This window comes from Vicia villosa, linkage group LG6, assembly GCF_029867415.1.
Source record: "Vicia villosa cultivar HV-30 ecotype Madison, WI linkage group LG6, Vvil1.0, whole genome shotgun sequence".
NCBI lineage: Eukaryota > Viridiplantae > Streptophyta > Magnoliopsida > Fabales > Fabaceae > Vicia > Vicia villosa.
In genome coordinates, this window is record NC_081185.1 from 103952403 (window position 1) to 103973338 (window position 20936).

General features: G+C 32.4%; 1 protein-coding gene across 1 annotated transcript; it reads left to right on the top strand.

The window, feature by feature from the left end:
* The first annotated feature begins 6254 nt into the window (after positions 1–6254).
* LOC131612005 (vestitone reductase-like) lies at positions 6255–7712 on the top strand. The gene is made up of 2 exons (XM_058883821.1): positions 6255–7144; positions 7238–7712. The coding sequence occupies exons 1-2, from the start codon at positions 6300–6302 to the stop codon at positions 7377–7379; spliced, it is 987 nt and encodes a 328-aa protein (XP_058739804.1). The 5' UTR covers positions 6255–6299; the 3' UTR covers positions 7380–7712.
* The last annotated feature ends 13224 nt before the right edge of the window (positions 7713–20936 follow it).

Sequence of the window (20936 nt, forward strand, 5' to 3'; positions counted from 1 at the left end):
ATGAAGATAACATTGTTTTTTAGGGAAATTTAAGGAGAGGGATCCCCAAAGTTTCTAAAACTACGGCCGAAAGATTGAGTCGTGGTTTCGGGATGCATTCGGAGCTCCTGATCTGAGGGGCCTTTGCACGGTCGACTACCAGGCGATTCATAATGGGATGCTGATTGCATTTGTGGAGAGATGGCATCCAGAGAACCCGTATTTTCATCTTCCTCATGGCGAGATCACCATTACTCTGAATGATATTGCATGCCTCCTGCATCTACCTATCAGGGGTATCCTCCTTAGTCATGGTCGGCTGACGAGGGAGGAAGCGATGGAGATGGTGATAGAAGATCTGGGGGTTGATCCTAATGATGCGCTTGAGGAGGTAGAGAGGACCCGAGGAGCACACGTGAGGTTTCACACCTTGTAGAGGATATATAATACGGAGCTTACAACGACACATCAGGTTGCTGGTGACGAGGCAGAGGCTAAGATTTTACTTGCTATATTTGATAGTCACTCAGCTCTTTGTGGACACAAGCTCGACTTACACTAACTTCGTTTACCTAGCTTACTTATCGGACATTGCAAATGTCCGTGAGTATAACTAGGGAGCGGCTACACTAGCCTACACTTACCACTGATTGGGAGAGGAATTCCCGTGGAAGGCAAGGACTGTGGCTGGCAGTTGTACCCTCTTAGTGGTAATAAACTTTTATCCTTCTACATTTTCTCAAAGTTTATTATATATTTGTGATAGTATGTTTGATCACCGTGTTTTTTTTCAGGGTTAAATACTACAACACTTCCCTGATATTATTGGCTGGGGAGAGGTGTCGGGTTACACTGAGGACATCCCGCGTTCCAGAGCCTACACCCTATCAGAGGGAACCAAGTTTCAGATCCTTACAGGCGCTGTCTTGGCCGCATGATTGTCGAGGACATCCACTACGACTGCTACACTGATCATTGTGAGATGGTTCCGTTTGATGAGATCGTACTATATTATGGATGGTTAGCTTCCAGTTCGACCATCATTGTTAGTTATCTTCCAGAGCGCGTCATGCGTCAGTCCGGCTACCAGCAGACCATACCTCGCCACCCGTCTGACTATGCTCCTATCGCCATGACCAGTCGGCAGCTAGATGAGGTCTTTGTAGATTGTGAGCATCACTTTGTTCCTGTCGAGGCTCGGGCGACCATATCATAGAGGGACTGAAACTGCGTCGACGGGTACATCACCTGGTACTACAGAGTTTCGCATCCATACATGCTTCCCAACGCACCTGGATCACCACCTAGACCAGCCCACGAGGAGATTATGCGAGCTCATCAGGCTCAGATAGACCACACTCAGGAAGTTCTTCCTCAGTGTCGTGAAATAGATGACATGGCGCGGGCAGGTGTTGCCGATGGTTTCTTCCCTGAGGGGTATGCTGGCCTGTGTCTTCTGGAGGGTATCCTTCGGGTGGCAGAGGGGGTATTTTAGGACAAGTGGGGCACTCAATGGTAGAGGCAGAGTAGCCAACAAACGGCGCGGTGGACGCGGAGGCGGGGTCAGAGGCAGTGGAGAGGCGCAGGATGATGTACGACACACACAGTAGTGATGCCGACGGATTTATTTCATATCTGAATTTTGATTTCATTTTTGCACGAGAATTTGATATATGTATTCGACATTATTGGCCGACGATTTTTACTATGTTTACTTTTGGTGTACTATTTACTTATTGCCTTTAAATCACATTACTTTGATTGACTGAAATTGGATTTTCCATTTTTGTTATAAAAATTATGTTTTGGAGTGAAACCTATGTGATTTTAAAAAATAGCAGACTCTTCCGTAGATGCATCCACGGAACACTCTGTTTTAACATGTTCCGTAGATGCACCTACGGAAAGAAACAAATTTTTTGAAAAAAAAAAGTACTTCTGAATGTACATCTGCGGAAGCAGGGGGCATAATTAGAATTTTGTCAGGTGGCTAATAGATTTAAGGAGTCTATTAAAAAATTCTCTAAAATTAATATTTAATTTATTAAAAATAATAAATTATTTTTTAAAATATACCACAAATTCATGCATTAAAATTTATTTAAAATTTTTAATTTTTTATTAAATATGAAAAGCACTTATATTTCTTTGTCTTTTTTTAATCAAAACTTTCTTATTAATGAAATTTTAAAAAAATGTATTTAAATTTTTAATATGGCGTAAAGATAGAATAACATTCTAAATATAAAAATGTTATTCTTACACCAAACCTTACGCGGCACTATTCATGTACGGACGACACTGTTCATGTACGGATGGATATTATTCATGTACGGACGTTTATTTTTAATACCTGGACGTGCATTAACCAACTTAATTACTGTATTAACTAAGTTTTTATATTGCATTAATCAAGTTTGATGAATGCTAAAAAATATTTTTAATACCTAGATGTTGCATTAACCAACTTTATTACTGTATTAACCAAGTTTTTACACTGCATTAACCAAGTTTGATGAATAATAATTTATATTTTTGTGATTAAAGCAATGTTAAAATTGGTTATCGGCGAAATCTGATATTTGTTTACGAAATTAATTTTTAAAAAATATTTGTTATAAAAAGTATTTTTTATAAAAATAACATTGTTCACGTATAAATACATTTAACAGTGTTGAATGTAAATATTATTGTAAAAAATGGATATAACAATATCATTACTCCTTAAAATATCACCTAATTTATTCTAGAAAGTTATTTAACCTTACTATTATATGTCCTAGTTTCAGTTGCCGAATAGTTCTCTATTCCCATCTATATTTCAAACAATTCAGAGAGATAATCTATGAACAAAGTTAATATATTAAACGATATATTTATTTCAAACAATTCATAAAGATAACGTAGGAACAAAGTTAATATATAATAGAGTGAAGACCCATTTTGGTCCCTCACAAATATTACACGAGTCAAATTAGTCCCTCACAAAAAAATTGACCCAACTTAATCCATTACAAAATTTAACCGGGTCATATTAATCCTTCTGCTGATATTTTTCTCAAATCGGTTTTTTCTACTTCTAAATCGGTTCTTTTCATACTTTTAAACCGTGACTGGACGAACACGTTAGATTTTTTTAAATACTAAATTAATTTTTATTTTTAATTTCATTTTTAAACAGTTATCAATGAATAATATCTAAAAAGGCAAAATTATTTCTTATAAAATAATTTTAAACAAATAATTTCCATGATTTCTACTAATATTAACAAATTCTATACATAAATTTTTACCTATGAGGTCTCAAATCCAAGTCTCATTCAAGTTAAATAATTTTCACTTTACAACTAGACAAATCAATTTCTATCGTTAATAAAGTGACTATCATTTACAACTAGAAAAATCAGTTTCTATTGTTAGTAAAGCAACTATTCACTACAAAAAAACTCTAATCCAGCGACATAATTAGCGACGTGTGAACCACGTGGCTAATTAATGTTAGTTGCGACGTGAAACCAACATCGCCACCTGTATTTTATTATTAAATAACTTTGCAGTATTAAAGTGGTTGGGAGTCAGACATGGGGGGCTGTGAACAACAGTTGCGACGTGGGTAGCACGTCGCTACATTAATGACATAAATTAATTCATCACACTCCATAACGTTCAAATGGGGGGAATATTCAAATTTTTGTAAAATTTGGTGGTGACGTTATTGTCACGTCGCTACATTTATAATTCAAAATGGGGGGAAATTTGATCTGACCTATTGGCAGCTTTGCAGGTGTGTAAGTGACCGTTGAAGGTTGCGACGTGGATATCACGTGGCAAGTAGCGATGTGCCTTCCACGTCGCTACATTATGTATTAATCAACCCATTTCACTTCCCCCCTCGACCATTCACGAACAGAACTGCAACCAAACCCATTTCATTTCTCTTCTCTTCTCTTCTCTTCTCTGCAACCAAACCCATTTCTCTCCCAAAATCATCTACTCCTAAAATCTAACCTTTCTCTCCCAATTCAATCCCAATTCAATTTCAAAGGTAGTTAATATTATTTTGATATTTTGTTTATTTTCTTATAATTTTATTATATATGTTGTTGTTAATTTTTTATTTTTGTTTTGTATAGGTTAATTAGTAGATTGAAGAAGGTTGTAGATTGAAGAAGGAGGAGTAGATTGAAGAAGAGGTAAGTTATTTTTGTGTATTATAGTATATATTAAATAGATTTAATAGGTATATATGTTAATTTGTTTAAAATTTGTTTAATAGGTATTGTATTTGTTGAAAATATATTGTGTTTGTTATAAAATTTATAAAATTTATAAAATTCTAGTATATATTATGTTTGTATATATTGTGTTTGTTATATTGTGTTTGTATTTGTTGTAGTATATATATATATATATATATATATATATATATATATATATATATATATATATATATATATATATATATATATATATATATATATATATATATATATATATATAGGTATGTTTATTATATATGTTTATTTATTAGGTATATTATAAAGTTTTCATTTTTAATTTTTATTATATATATTAGATATGTTTATTATACTATATTAATATATATTTGTTTATTAGATATGTTTATTATATGTGTTTGTTTATTAGGTATATTATACTTTATTATAAAAAAATAGAATATTTATTAAAATATTTATATAGGTATATGTTTATAATAAAAAGATAATATTTTTATATTATGGATTATGAAAATAAAATATTAAAAAGAAAATAATTTTATACATATAAGTTATGAAATTTTTATGTTTATATAAAATAAGTTATTTTTTTGAAGAATAACTATAATTAAAAATACATCATTTTTATATATATTTGATAAAAATAGTTTTATTAAAAAAATTCTAATAGAATATATTTTATATGTAATATATATTATTGTTTTAAAAATAGAAATTATTATTAAAAATAATATACATATTAATCTTAATGAGTGTAAAAGTTATGTTTACAATATATTATTTATATTTAAAAATAAAAAATAAAATATTATAATTTAAAATAAAATAATATTTTTAATAATAGTAAATATTTAAAAGTAGTATTTTTATTAAAGAATATTTTCAATATGTGTAGTTTAAAATGTGTATTTAATAAAATTGTAACTTTATGGTTAACATAAATATTAAAAAGAAAATAATTTTATACATATAAGTTATGAATTTTTTATGTTTATATAAAATAAGTTATTTTTTTGAAGAATAGAAAGATAAACAAACTATAATTAAAAATACATTATTTTTATATATATTTGATAAAAATAGTTTTATTAATAAAATTCTAATAGAATATGTTTTATATGTAATATATATTATTGTTTTTAAAAAAAATAGAAATTATTTACAACTAGATAAATCAATTTCTATTCTTAATAAAGTGATTATCATTTACAACTAGACAAATCTATTTCTACGGTTAGTAAAGTGACTATCAATAACAACTAGACAAATCAATTTCTATTGTTAGTAAATTTACAAATAGACAAATCAATTTCTATTGTATAATTGACTGTCATTTAATCGGAAGAGACTTAGTTTCGAGAACATATTTATACAAATTTTATATTTTATATTTTAAATTTAGAATTGTTTACAACTACGTGGACCTAAGTTCAACTCCTTATAAGAAACAATTTTGGCTTTTTTATATTATTAATTTATAATTGTTTAAAAATGAAATTAAAAATGAAAATCAATTTAGTATTTACAAAATGTAAAATAAATAAAATCCAACGTGGCAGTCCAGTCACGGTTTAAAACTAGAAAAAAAACCGATTTGAGAAAAATATTAGCAGAAGGATTAATATGATCCGGTTAAATTTTGTAAGAGATTAAGTTTGGTCAATTTTTTTGTGAGGGACTAATTTGACTCGTGTAATATTTCTGAGGAACCAAAATAGGTCTTCACTCTATATAATAAACTTCCGAACAATTCAGAGAGATAACGCGTTATTCATTCAAACTTTGCAGGAATTAATATATCATAAACTATAGTAGGATGGAAAATTCAACTTCTGGAACATACTTTTAATTTGACAGGAAAATATAGTCAACATACTAATTTTTTATTCCACGTTCCCATGATTTAAATTGTTTATTTACGAATGTATAATGTGAAAGGAGAAATATTGATATTATTATAATATTCGGAAGAAAGGTGATGACCAACAACATTGGATGTGTATATATACATTTGCATGTGACCATCAAAATTCATACACAACTAACAAATAACATACATACAGAAATAACAAAAGTGTGATAATGGCAGAAGGAAAAGGAAGAGTTTGTGTAACAGGAGGTACAGGTTTTCTTGGTTCATGGATCATCAAGAGTCTCCTTGAAAATGGTTACTCTGTTAATACCACTGTTAGAGCTGATCCAGAGAAAAAGAGAGATCTTAGCTTTCTCACAAATCTTCCCGGAGCATCCGAGAAACTAAAAATTTTCATCGCTGATCTTGCCGAACCAGAAAGTTTCAACGAGGCAATCGAAGGGTGCGTTGCAATATTCCACACCGCCGCTTCGGTTGATTTTGAAGAGAAAGAACCGGAAGAAATAGTGACAAAAAGAAGCATTGATGGAGCTTTGGGAATTCTAAAGGCATGCAAAAACTCTAAGACAGTGAAAAGAGTGGTTTACACTTCAAGTGCTTCTGCTGTTTACTGTCAAAGCAAAGAAAAAGAAAAAGATGTTATGGACGAAAGTTATTGGAGTGATATAGACATTCTTAGAAATCATAAACCATTTGGTTGGGCTTATTCAGTTTCTAAGACACTAGCTGAGAAAGCTGTTCTTGAATATGGACAACAAAATGGGTTGGATATTGTGACTATTATACCAACTATTATTGTTGGACCCTTCATTTGCCCTAAGCTTCCTACCTCTGTTTATGGTACACTGCCTTACTTATTCGGTAATACCGACAGCAGTCCAATATCTCGTTTCCATATGGTGCATGTTGATGATGTTGCACAAGCACATATATTCTTACTTGAACATCCTAATCCAAAAGGGAGATACAATTGTTCACCATTCCTTGCAACTGTCGAGGAAGTAGTTGACATTGTTTCTTCAAAGCATCCTGAATTTCAAATTCCAAAGTCTAAGTGAGTTTTTTTTTCTATATTCTAAATTAATCTAACTTTCTTTTCTTTAATTGTTACTAATATTATTATTCAACTTATTTTGTTTTTCTATAGATTGCTTGGGGGACCTAAAGGTCTTGAGCTTCCACATTTAACATCAAAGAAACTCACCGATGCTGGATTTGAGTTCAAGCATAGTATTGAGGAAATGTTTGAGGATGCGATTCAAAGTTGCAAGGAAAAGGGTTTTTTTTGAACCATGAGTTTAACAAGATGATTAATCATAGCTAATAAATAAGATGTCATTGGACATGACTTAATATTTGTATTTTTTAGTATTTGAGTTGTAGCTGTTTCCTCGGATGGGCGGTGCTTTGTAGAATCGATGTTTCTCCGGAGTTTGTTCTCCTTTTCGAGACTCCCATGGCGGCAGTTTGGGTGTTAATTGCTTTCTTTTGTCCCTTTTTGTTGTACTTAAACATTTTCCTGTTTTTGTTGTTGTTGTTGTCTGTTTTTTATATTTGGCACTGTTTGTACTAGTCTGAATATGTGTATGTTGTTGTAAGGTTGAAAAAAGTTTTTGAACATATATGATTAATGTGTTCAAATATGTGATAATACCATTATGGTAAAAGATTAATAAAAAGTCAAAAAAATATAGTTCAATCAATGGGCAAATGATTTGACTTAAAATATTTACGATCTTCCATTTATATAGAGAAAATAAATTTGCATTTCACGCCTGAAAATTCAAAATATTACATATTAACATGAAGGAAGATACTTTTTGTTCACATTAAGCAGAAAAGAAGATAGTTTTTACTTCCTCATTGATATAAATAAAAGAAGGGGACATGATTAATAAAAGATGTACTAATGTAGAGGTACAAAGGTTAGCTCTTAGCTCAAACATGTAAGTATCAGATATGCCTAAGAGGGGGTGAATTAGGTACTTTATAACTTTTTCGGTTTTATGGTGTAAAGTGATTATTTTTCTGGTTTATGGTAATGTTACTAAAAGATGTAAAGTGCAGAAAAATAAATGACACAAGGATATATCCTGGTTCCCCTCACAAACCGAGAGTACTCCAGTCCCCTTACGCAGTAAGAGATTTCAATATAGTTGGTATCTTGTACAAGCCTAACCAAACACCAAGAACAATCCTCTTGGACCAAGAACAATCCTCTTGGATTTTTCACTAAGACCACTTATGAGAACAATCCTCTCAAAGTGTCTAACTTGTTTCAAACAATAGGATAACAAGAATACAACAAGTATTTGATTTTGTATAAGAGTTTGAATAGTAGAACAATGTATCAATCACTTGATTGATCTTCCCTTCCAATGATAATAATTCACAATTCTTTAAAGTAATAGATTGCTCAAAATATTTTCTAGTTTGGATGATATGAAAGTGTGTAGAAAATATCTTGAAAAAGAATGAAGAATAACAATGTGAAATTCTGAAAATTTCTAAGAGTTTTTTATTGGAAGAGGTGAAGAATGAATTTGAAATTTTGAGTATATATAGATGTTCATAACACCCCTTGAAATATCATAAGTTTCTGTAGATTAATCATGAACAATTGCCAAGATTAAATGAAATGTTTCCATGAAAAGGTGTGTGGAAAGGTGCTATGAAATGCTGTTGTTTTTCAAAAAATGTATAGGGGAAATCGATTTCCCTTAGCATGAAATCGATTTCATGCATGTAACGTTAACAAAATTTCAAAAACAAACAGTGGGAAATCGATTTCCTATTTAGGTAAATCGATTTCCATAGTGCAAAAAGTGAATCTTTGCTTCTGGAAATGTTTTAAGACAGTGGCAAATCGATTTCATGTTATGGTAAATCGATTTACCAGTGTAAAACTTGAATAAAATATTTTGCAAATGTTTGCTATTATCATGGATGGTCTATGCAATGGTTGGTTGATTTCTTGAGCATCTAAGACTTTAGAGAATGTAATTATAGTCATTATACCTTCTTGAAGTGCAAGCTTGATTCCAAAGCCTTGATCATTGATATTTTAACTTTAACAACTCATCTTTGCCTTCTTGTTATTTAGAGATTTGTCTTCATCAAAAACAAAGTTCTTTATTTAATCTTGACTTCACAAAACAAACTACCATCAGCTAAAAAAAGTCCTCCAAGGAAAGCACCAAAATCACTACACCATAAGAACAAGTTCATGCATTCTCAAACCGCGTTTGACTCATTCAAAGAACATAGTTCTCATGTCAAATAGAGAAAGCATATGAGTTGACCGTAGACATACAAAGATATCAATTCAAAGCTATGGAAATTAATTTTATTCCACATATTTTACATTAGTACGCAAACCTATAAACACAACATCATTATTGGATTTTTCATATTGATCAGACAGTTGAATTCAACATCATGGAGAGGTCGCCAATAATCATACACTAATTCCATAGAGATAAACACTTGAAAGAGAGACAAAAGTTATATATGAATAATTAAACATCACCCCCAACCACCTAAAAATCATATTCCACACAACTTATCCACCTCACGTGTCACAAACAAAATTCCATGATTCGAATTCCCCTAATAGAAAGGACAAGATATTCCCTCCAAATCCAGTAAGAATTTTTTTGTAAGAATATTCTCTCTCGAAGAGACCTTACTTTGAAAGAGTTAGAGAGCATAACCCCTTTAGAAGGAGTCTAATTCATCCAAATGAGAAAAAGAACCAAGTCCAGAAGATTGAGCGGGAGATCATGAAAAAGATTTAGCTATACGACGGTTGAGTAAGTCGAGGCTATAAAAAAATATGTCATCCTTAGCATGACACCCCCACCTATCTCTTTCAGGGATATGGTCAAATCCCAAATATCTAAAAGAGTTTGACAACCATCTCTTATTGATAAACAAAAAGAGTTTTCGTCCACCTCAAATATTAAACTAATGCGTCATTCTACCATAAACTAACCTCACCCACAAGCTGAACTTGACTAGTAGAGACGTTGACGAGATTAGGAAATATGTCTCTAATCAGAGAGAGCTAAATCGAAGAATTTTCCAAAAATATATATGAGAATATCATTCCTATTTTATAAGGCTGACCACGAACCAATCAAAAGATTTCTGAACTTTAGAACCAAGAAGGGACACACCTTTTTACCATGTAGACACGGAACAAAAGTCATTACATATATGACACATTGAAAGTGTACGACTATATTGAAGTAATAAAAAATATTTTTCTCAAGAACCATTTCTATTACCAAATTCTAATTATCCTATGTTTATATAAGACGTTTGATTATTTTGATTTGTGAATTTCGTTGAATTAAAGAGTGAGGCCTGGGGTCATGCATCCCATCAGACACACCAATTAAGATTTTAGATTTTAGATTTCTCTATTTTAACATATTTGATTTTTCAAGGAAATAATATAAAAATTTGGACTATATCTTCTTTCAAAGCATACACTCGTATCCTAAGTCTCTTAAGCCTCCTATTTTCAAGGCATGCTTCAGTAACAAGATCCTTTAAGTTTTTCTTTTCCCACATAGACTATACTTTCCCGAATAGGCCTTATATAATTTCGTGTGCTTGCTTATTCTTTTGAATTTTTACGCTTGGCCATCAACTTTCACCTATTAGTCTGTCAATTGATGTCAGAAGCTATATCAACTTTCGGAGAGGCATTCATTTTCGCATTCCAAAAATAGATTGAATAGAATTAAACATTGTTAAAATATATTTTTTTTGAAGCATTCATTCTACATAAGTTCCATATTTTGGACAATTCTCATGACCCTAAGCTTAAGTGAAATTACCGACTCATAGCAATAGTGAAAATATACATGATTTTAAAGGAAAACATAAGAATGATAAACAGTATATAGAAGCATATAAATAAAATGTATTTTAGATGATAATTCGTTACAAAGTGCTTTGTAGATAATTACAACAATAGCAGGAAGAAAAGTTGTGTAGAAAGTAAAATTCGAAAAACTCTAAAATAAAGAAAATGTAAATTGTATAAAGGTTGGTGTCTTTTTCTGAGTTTACATCCATATATATAGGCATAAAGCAATAAAATCGAAGTACAGGGCCTTTATCAGGAAGCAAAAGGAGTGGAGAGATTAAATGTCACAAAAGGAAAATGAGACAAAACGAAAAGTCATCCTAACACCGCAACTATTATGGTCGTAATAAGAACTATGGGTTGATCATAATAATTCCAGTAGACTGTAATTTTCATTATGCCCATGGAATAAAAATTTTGGAGGCACAAAATCTAGGCCTTTTATTATAGAGGAAATTATGATCGTAATGGGTATTACGGGTTGCCCGTATTTTCCTCCGGTGCTTGCTATTTTCTTGGTTTTGCAATCTTGATCATTGCCCATTGGCTTTATTCTATGAAAATTTCTTAAACATAGTCAAAGTGGAGATATCGTATTAAAGTGAACAAAACGGATTAAAAACTTAAGAAAAAATTATAGAAATACATTATTAAAAATAGTTTAAAACACCACTAAGCTATTCTTCTCATGCTTAAACCATTGTTTGTCCTTAAATAATCTTCTTGCATTGAAATAATTGGGCCAAAGATATTTTTCAAAGGAAAACTTGCGAAGGCTTATTCACAGTTACTTGCAGAAAAATCCAAGATCCAATCAACCCAGGGTTAAGTTTTCCAATACTCGTTTGGTTATAAAGGTCTTATAAAATGATTTCTAGACTCTCCCTTAAAGATGATAATTCCACTACAAACTTGACCCTAAATCTTTGTACCTAAAGCTTTTCCTTTTCAAACACATATATGATCACTTGAAGGAATTTTATAAACTTACTCTAATTAGAAACCCATTATTTGTCATACACACGTATATATTTTCATTTCTTTTTCAAGCATTGGGGATCAACTTAACTTCGGGTTGATTAACTAGGTGAGGGTTACACAAATTAATAGGTGCAATTTCCATTTGCTTCCCTTATTCAATTTATATTTATTCTCGGCCAAACAACATAAATGTGTCGAAATCAAAATTATGTCTGACCACAATATGTGAATTACTCAAAAAATATGTCATGGTAACAAAGATTAGAAGTCAAGTCAAGTTAAATTGGAATCTTGTCGGGAAGCTCAAGGCGTTAGGATAAGACTGATTTACCAAGCTTTTCCCAAAATCCTTAGCCTCAAGTCTCAATTTTCAGGGATTTATGTGCTTTTTCATGCAATGAAATCAAAACAAAATTCACCAATTTTAGAATTTTTCAAAATGATTTATGGAAGAAGTTTGATTAGCAGCATACATGTACATAAATAAGAAATCATAAAAAAAACAGGAAAACAAGCAAAATAAATATTATAACAGCCAAATTCTCTGATACTTAAACTAAATCTTGTCCCCAATGTTTATATAGAAAGAAAAAGAAGGTAAATGGAAACTCATATAGAATTATTGATAGCGAGGTTGATAGGGTAATGTCCCTTGGCAGTGTGGAATGATAGGAGTTGTTGCATCATATTTTTCAGGACGTTAAGCATATTCCCTAGCCTTTGTTATTAAGCTCCTTGCTTTCATTGCTTATTCTCAATTATGCCACGCCATTCTTGATCAAAATGGATGATGCATAATGTCTGGTAAGAGATGGTGCTGGTGGTGGTTGTTGCTCTATCTCTATAGCATTTCATCCTCACTATCTCTATCTGATTCTTCCCCCTATTTCTAATTTTTTTTTATCTATTTTGGGAGGTGTTAGGTAACACCATGTTCTCCTGGGGTTTATAGGAGATGAGTAAGACATAGCAATTATCTCTTCTACTAACTAGTTTCATCGTGAGACATGCGTCATTGTTCACTGTGAACTTTTGGGCACGATTAATAAGTGCCAAAATATCGGTATTTTGAGTAGTATTTTATAGCACTTATTCGCTTTGCTCTTTTGGTTTTTAGGATAGAACCCCGACTTTAGTGTAAATAATAGCTTAATAGTTATTTGTGTAAAGATTGTATCAATTGATTGTTTTATTTCATTTCTGTAGGATTTTTCGCATTATTGAAGCATTGGGCATTGGAACCACAAATAAAGCTTCAAGATGCATTTTCGAAAGGAAATAAGAAGTTGCAAAGCTGGATAATCGCCCTTCTAGTGCGTTGGCAAGGACTGAGATAGAAGTGAGCGCGATAAGCGCGAGAAATATCGCGTTTAGCGCGATTTAAGGCGATTTAGTGTTTTAAGTGGAAGCACGCTTAGCGCGCTATACTTGGCTAAGTGCGGTCTGCGATTTCAGTTTTGTATAAATTCATTTCTTCAGAATTTTTAGGTATGGTTTTGAGTATTTTTTTTCTCCCAACACCATCAAGTTCATTCCTTGGTAGATAGGCTTAGAAAACAACATTGGAGCTTGCATCTTGATGATTCGAAGTGGGATTTTGCTTCAATCGCGATTGACATCACCTGAGATGCTTGATTCTTCTTCCTTCTTCTTTATGTATTTTCCATTATTGGGGTTGTATATTGTATCTATATTTGTTTCCCTTCACATTTGCTAAAGTGTTGGTTAGGAATAGTCATTGGTTACAACTAGTCATGCAAAGAGGCAACATGGAGGAATATCAATAAATAAAGGTGTCGAGCTAATGAAGTAGTATATGTAGTAGATGGTGAAAGTCAGCTAAGCAAGCTGAGTTTTGATGCATTTTTTAAAGGTAAGTCAACATGTCTTGTGCTTAGCGCGCTCTGTAGGCGCTTAGCACGCTCTGCCGCTCTTGTCAAACTTTCCCAACTGACTTATCCACTTTTACTTAGGGTATTTAGAATAGTACATAGTAGTAGTAATTACTAATAATATTTGTCTGTTGTTTGCCTTCAAAAATTGATTTAATGGTTTGAATAAGCATGGAGTGATTTTTCAAGTTTAATTGTTTCAACATGCAATTGTGTGGTAGTGATAGTTTTGAAGTTGGTACGGTTCAAGGTACATGTTTAGTTCTTTCTATTACATAGCATGATTATGAAACTTTTAATTTGCACAAATTACATGTCGTTTATTCTTTTGCACTACTTGTTCATGATTGAATCACCTTAGATCCAAGCCTTTTTTAGAGGAAGCTTTTCATTGTTTTCTATATGCGCAGGAGACCAACAATTTTGTTTTAACTCATTTGACTTATGTTTAATCTTGAATTTATGGTGTTTGTCTGAAAGCATGAAAAGGATCAAGGCATTTTGGTTGATTTTGAGCATAACCACATTACTAAAAGTAATTCACCTTGTGAGTGAGCGAACATTTGTTAACCCCTTTGAGCCTTTTTGTTAGAATTCATCTTGGTGTTGAACTATGAACTTGTGTATGAGTAAGTAGTTCATCATAGATTCTAATGTTTCTTTGCACTTGAACCCCTCAACCATGTATTGTGATTTTAATTTTTTCCTTCCCTTAGAAAGTTGGGAGCATTATTTGTCTCTATGTATGGTTGTATTCAAGTTGGGGAGAGCAATGTTTGGTTATCTATAAGTTGGCTGCTAGAGGTTGAAAAAATTATATGGTTGAAAAAGAAAAAGAAAAAAATGTGTGAAAAAAAAAAGAAAAAGAAAAGAAAAAAAATGATGATGAATAAAGATCAAGGTTGTAATTTTGTGTAATAAGAAATGGATGTACAGTTTTGATTGCTTGAAAGTGTGCGAAGTAATTGCTCTCATAGGAATAGGCAAGTTTGTTTCATTGTATTTAAATATAACCCCTTTCCTTGTTACCCAAATTGTGTTACAACCCTTGAAAGTCCTTGTAAATTATGCTTTTATGCTTTCAATATGAGTTTGCTTTGATGAATGCCTAAGTTGATCTTGATGTTTGCATAATTGTTGGGTGTGGGTTGTTTCCCTCAGTCTTTCTTTTTACTATATCATTTGAAAATGTGTGATAGGTGTAATTCATGATTGAGTTTTGTATTGTCTTAGAATTTTTGACATGTGTCGTTGTAGTATAGTGGTAAGCATTGCCTTTTTTGTGCTTTTTCTTTTGAACCATTCATTTGTCTTCATTTTTCAAAACTTGTTCATTCATGATTTCTTGAAAGTTTCTTTTTGTTTGTTTAGGTTGGAGAGACCTTTGTTTGAGGACAAACAATATTTTAAGTTGGGGAGAGTTGATAAGTGTCAAAATATTGTTATTTTAAGTAGTATTTTGTGGCACTTATTCGCTTTGTTCTTTTGGTTTTTAGGATAAAACCCCAACTTTAGTGTAAATAATAGCTTAATAGTTATATATGTTAATACTGTATCGATTGATTGTTTTATCTCATTTTTGTAGGATTTTTCGCATTGTTAAAGCATTGGGCATTGAAACCACAAATAAAGCTTCAACATACATTTTTTGAAGGAAATGAGAAGTTGTAGAGCTGGCTAAGCGCCCTCCTAGCGTACTGGCAAGGTCTAGGACAGAAGTGAGCGAGTTAAGTGTAACACCCCAAATTTAACATTTATATTGTTTTGATGTTTTGTTGTTGAGGTTAGAAGATGTGTGGCCTTAGTTGGGAGGATAGTACCCCGATTTAGAGATAATTAGAATAATTAATTAATCAAGCTGAGTGTTAATTATTTAATTGGGATTAAGTATTAGTTGGTTGAAATAAATAACTAGAATTAATATTTTGTTATATATAATATTGTATTTAAATAGAATTAAATAAAAATAGTTATTATTAACTATTAAAATAAAAATTGTTTAAGGTTAAGTTGAGGGCAAAGTTGGTAATGCATAGAAAGGGTTCTTTATAAGGAGACAATAGGATTAGAGTGGTTGTTTTTGCAATTGTACGAGAAAAGAAAAGAAAATGTGAGAAAGAGGCAAAGAGGCTAGGGCTTGAGGTTGGACAAGAACACTAGGACCTTTAGGAGCTCATTTCCGGAGAAAACCTAAGGTAAGGGTGGGTAATCATGGTTGATTGGGGAATTGATATGAGGAATTGGTAGATTAGGGCATTGATTGGCATGATTGAATGTTGTTATGTTGTATATTCGATGTTGTTTTGTGTAAATTGATATCGTAAAATTTCTCGTAAATTTTAAATGCTGATAGGGTTTTGCTATACTATATTGAAGCATGTTGAATAGGGAAAATTTGGGGTTTTAGGTTGAAATGAAACTAGTTTCGTAGCATAAAAATATGATTTTTGGACTCTAGTACAGTGGGAACCGGTTACCGCTTGAAAAAAAATGGTGTTTTAGGAATTTTAATAGGGTGGAACCGATTACCGCCACGAGGGTAACCGATTACCGCTGTTTGGACAGATTTTTGAAAACTTGAAAAATTCATCACTTTTGATCCGTAAGTCTGTTTGACGCGCCATTTGAAGCGTCAGAAAGCTTGAATTGTGTTTTTCAATTTAAAAATGTTTTTTTGTTCATGTAGCAGAATTTTTATGTTGTATTATCTGATTGCGTGATATATCAGAATATGATTAAATGCTATTGGTGTCTGAATAATTTGTTAATGATATATGTTGATGTTGAGTTGCTGCTATATGCTGTTATAGGATGTTATTGTTGTTGTATTGCTATGTTGATGATAAATATGTTTGATGCATGAGTCTAGTGCCTATATATTTATGAGTTACATTATTATATGTTTGATATGCTAAGACGTTTCATTTTAACGATGAATATATGTTTCTATGAAGTTGTTATGAAGTTTTTATGAAGTTGATATGATGTTGTTGTGATGTTAATGGTGGTATTGTGCTTATGTTTTAATGATGTGCTTATTTAATGTGCATACATGCTATGTGAAGATGATTAATGTGAATGATGATGCAATTGACTAGTCGTGGTCGAGCTTATGTGACATTGTTACGCATCATGCATTCATGAAATTTTTGGTAGGTGGTCCGCTTGTGATGTGCCTAAATCCCATTGTGTGGATTGAGTGCGTTGGTGATGTGCTCCTATTCCAAGAGGGAGTCGATCTTATGGTGTGGATCTTTGGAGGGTGATGAACCAAGTGTTCATAATTTTTGATACCAGATGCATTAAGTCAGTGTTGTTGCATTAACATTATATGTGGCATGACATAATGTTGTTGGTGATTAGTGAGGTGATTATAATTATGAACTATGTGATTAGATGTTGTTTTGATGATGAAAGGAATCTACATGCTATTATGTATCAGTGGGTATGACTAATCGATGAATGATATGTGTTGCTATATGACGATGTTGTTGTAACTACTAATCTTTTTATTATATCTGTTATAATGAATTGTGATTACTCACCCTTTCTGTTTGAATGTTGCCTCCACGTGGGTAACGCGCAAGTGACCAGGAGTATTTCGTAGAAGCTTGAGGATAGCTTCGGAGTGTTTTGTTTTGTTATGTTAATGGTGTCTTCCTCTAATATGTAACATCGGGTAGGGAACGATTGTTTCAAATGTTATGTTCTTTTGGTGTTGATATACTTCATCAGTATTTGGATGGTTAAACTAATTTTAATTCCAACTTTTAATGAGACTATGGTGCTACGAGTTTTGTTTTATGAAGGATTTTATTATGACGATGAATCCACTGTGATGAATTAAATGTTTTGTTGAGATATGATGAGATGTTTTAATCGATGTAACCCGTGTTACGCAGTAGGATTGTTATTATGATGTTTTCTATGAAGTGTGACACCCTTGTGTGGTGATTGTATATAAATTATTTCGTAAATTATCTGAGAAATACATGTGGGGTTAGAAGCGTTTTACACATTATGCCCATGTCGCAGATATATCCCATCCGGCCCAGTATAACACGAACCAAAAATATGTTTACTTTTATTTTGTTCACTCAACTGTGAATTTAAATGACAACCTTCAGTTAACCTTTAATTTTGTCGAGATGTACTCTTACTGTTTTTACGTTTCTTGATGGACCTTGTTCTTCTATTGCATAATAGATAAGTAATTATAATTATTATAAATAATATTATTTTTTATAATGATAGTTAAAAATTATATTATTGTCTTTATTATTTTATTTTATTATTATTGTTAGTTGAATATTATTTTATTATTTATTATTTAATATTATTATTATTAATAGAGCTACATGAATATTATATTATTATTATTATGTTTAATATTATTATTATTAATATTGCTATTTATTTTAAATGTAGTTTCAATTTAATAAATAATCGAATTTATATTGACCTTAGAGTTGGTAATAAGATGATGCATGCCTAGGGTTATCATCATGACAATCTTAAATTTATGTATTTTAAGATTAAGATAAAATTAGAGAATTTCTGACCCACTCCTTAGATCTCTCAGGAACCACTGATTTGTCAAAATTGTCCCTCTACTTTCGTAGATGTTCCTCCGGAAGCACCCTTTTTTTGTTTAATATTGTATTGTTCTGTAGATGTACATAGAGAAGTTTCCGTAGATGCATCTACAAAAGAATTTGATGTTATATTCGCGCCTGACTCTTCCTCTCCCATATTCTTCACTTTCTCATTCTCCAAAACCTCACTTTCTGTCAAACTCAAAAAACAAACTGCAAGACAAGTTCATTTCTTCCTCTCGAGTTCGGCTGGAACGTCAAGGTCAACTACCAATACATTCCAATAAGTTCCAAACTACATTTAATTGGTAAGTTTTTGAAGTTTCGAGTTATTTTAGAGTTTTAATGTAGGTTCTGAAGGAGTGAAAAACAATTAGAAAGGGGGTGATTGAATAAGGGTTGTTTCTAAAAATGGTAGATAAAAAATAATCACACAGTTATTTTTATCCTGGTTCGTTGTTAACTAAACTACTCCAGTCCACCCCTGACAGAGTGATTTACCTCAACTGAGGATTTAATCCACTAATCAACCTTGATTACAATGGTTTTCCACTTAGACAATCTCTAAGTCTTCTAGAGTATACAGATCACAACTTGATCACTCTAGGAAATTCCTTTTACGAAAGTAAATAATATTACAAGAGTATAATGTGCTTCTTAATAAGCTATAATCACCAAGTGATTTTTCTCTTAAGATTTAGTTCTAAACACTCACTAAGATATTACAAGTTGTGAGGTTGAAGATGAAGTTTCTTTTCTGTTTTTGTGTGATAGCGTTTTGGCAGCGTAATGGTACTTCAAGCAAGAGTTGTTAGTTGTTTCAGCATCAGAACTTCTTTATATAGGCTTTGAGAAATGTGACCGTTGAGTAGCATTTAATGCTTTGCGTGAATAGTACACTGCTGCATTTAATGTTTCACTCTTTTGTCAACTACCTCGAGCCATGCTTCAACTGCTTTTGTTGACTTTGCCTTTTGTAGCTTCTAACGTTCCTTTTTTCAGTCAGTCAGATTTTATGTTGTAGCCTCTTCATCTTGTACTTGCTTCTGGACTCAGACTGCTAGAATAACGTTTGAATATCAGAGTCTTCAGCGTTGGTGCAAATGCAACTTCAGTCATCAGACTTTGGAAGTACTTTGTAGCGTGATACCATCAGATCTTCAAAGCCTTGCTTCTGACTTCCATCTTCTGATGCTTTCCAGATCATGTTCTGATTTTCTCAAGACCATCTTCTGATGTCTTCAGATCATGTTCTGATGAAGCCATCCAAATCTTCTGGGTCAGAGCTTCTGAATGCTGATTTTGTGCATATTCTTTTAAACTTTTCCTGAAATGGAAAACGTGAATAATTAGAGTACCACATTGTCTTATACAAAATTCATATATAATGTTATCATCAAAACTATAAATATTGATCAGAACATTTCATGTTCTAACAGGTTCTGTTTAACGTTTAAAATGGACGATCAATCCACTAAAAAGGGTTTTGAACCCTCTGCAACAGTGACCATACGTCATTGTTGCGTTTTAAAGGTTTCAGAACCTTCCGTAGATGCATCTACAGAAGAGTGGAACATTGGGTCATTCCTTAAATGTACCTACGAAAGAAACTCATTATTTCAAATGTAAGACACTTTCGTAGATGTATCTACGGAAGTTTTGAAGGTTGAGAAAATACTTAGAATGGGGGGTTGAATAAGTGGTTCTTGTGAATACAAGATTACAATCACAAAGATGTTTTTGATTCATGGCAAACTCAATAAGCATACAAGCAACAAGGTGGAAGCAGAAAACTCAAAGAAAAGCAAGCATTGATCACTAATGTCAGAACAGGTCGACCTATTATGCATATAGGTCGACTCAACACAAGCAAAACAAGAAGAATGCAGAAAAGCAGCAGTTAGGTCGACCTACTGTCAACCCAGGTCGACCTAAAATGAAGAAAAATCCATATACTTCTGCTAGGTCGACTCACACATCATCTAGGTTGACCTAAAATGAAGAAATTTACATATCAGTCTGCTAGGTCGACCTACACAACAACTAGGTCGACCTAATCTGAGAAAATGTCCCCAGAATGCATCTGAAGAGGATTCTGGTCGACCTACTCCTTTAACAGGTCGACCTAACTGGGAGCAAAATTCTGCAAGCTCTGCTAGGTCGACCTAAGCACTACAAGAGGTCGACCTAACTGATCAAGAATGCCAAAAATTCTGTTTCTCTCATCTCCAACTGTTAAGCTATCATATATATTGTCCAAAGTTTAATCATTCAATGCAACACCAACGACTGAAAGATACACAAAGGCTTCTCATCTTCGTTCTTCGTCATCTCCAACACAATTACACATAATCATTCTTGCGTTGAGGGTTAGTGATCGAGTTCGATAACGTCCATGGAACGGAATTGAAGATTCCTAGTGGGTGAAGATTTGTGGGGTTTTTGGTGAATAAAATATGCGGGTTTTGTCCATCCAAGATAGGTAATTCTTGGGGGTTT

What these genes read in the sequence shown, in the direction of transcription:
- LOC131612005 (XM_058883821.1), top strand. Translation starts at nt 6,300, where the DNA reads ATGGCAGAAGGAAAAGGAAGAGTTTGTGTAACAGGAGGTACAGGTTTT. An exon ending in TTTCAAATTCCAAAGTCTAA is followed by an intron (nt 7,145 to 7,237) that starts GTGAGTTTTTTT and finishes GTTTTTCTATAG; the next exon opens with ATTGCTTGGGGGACCTAAAG.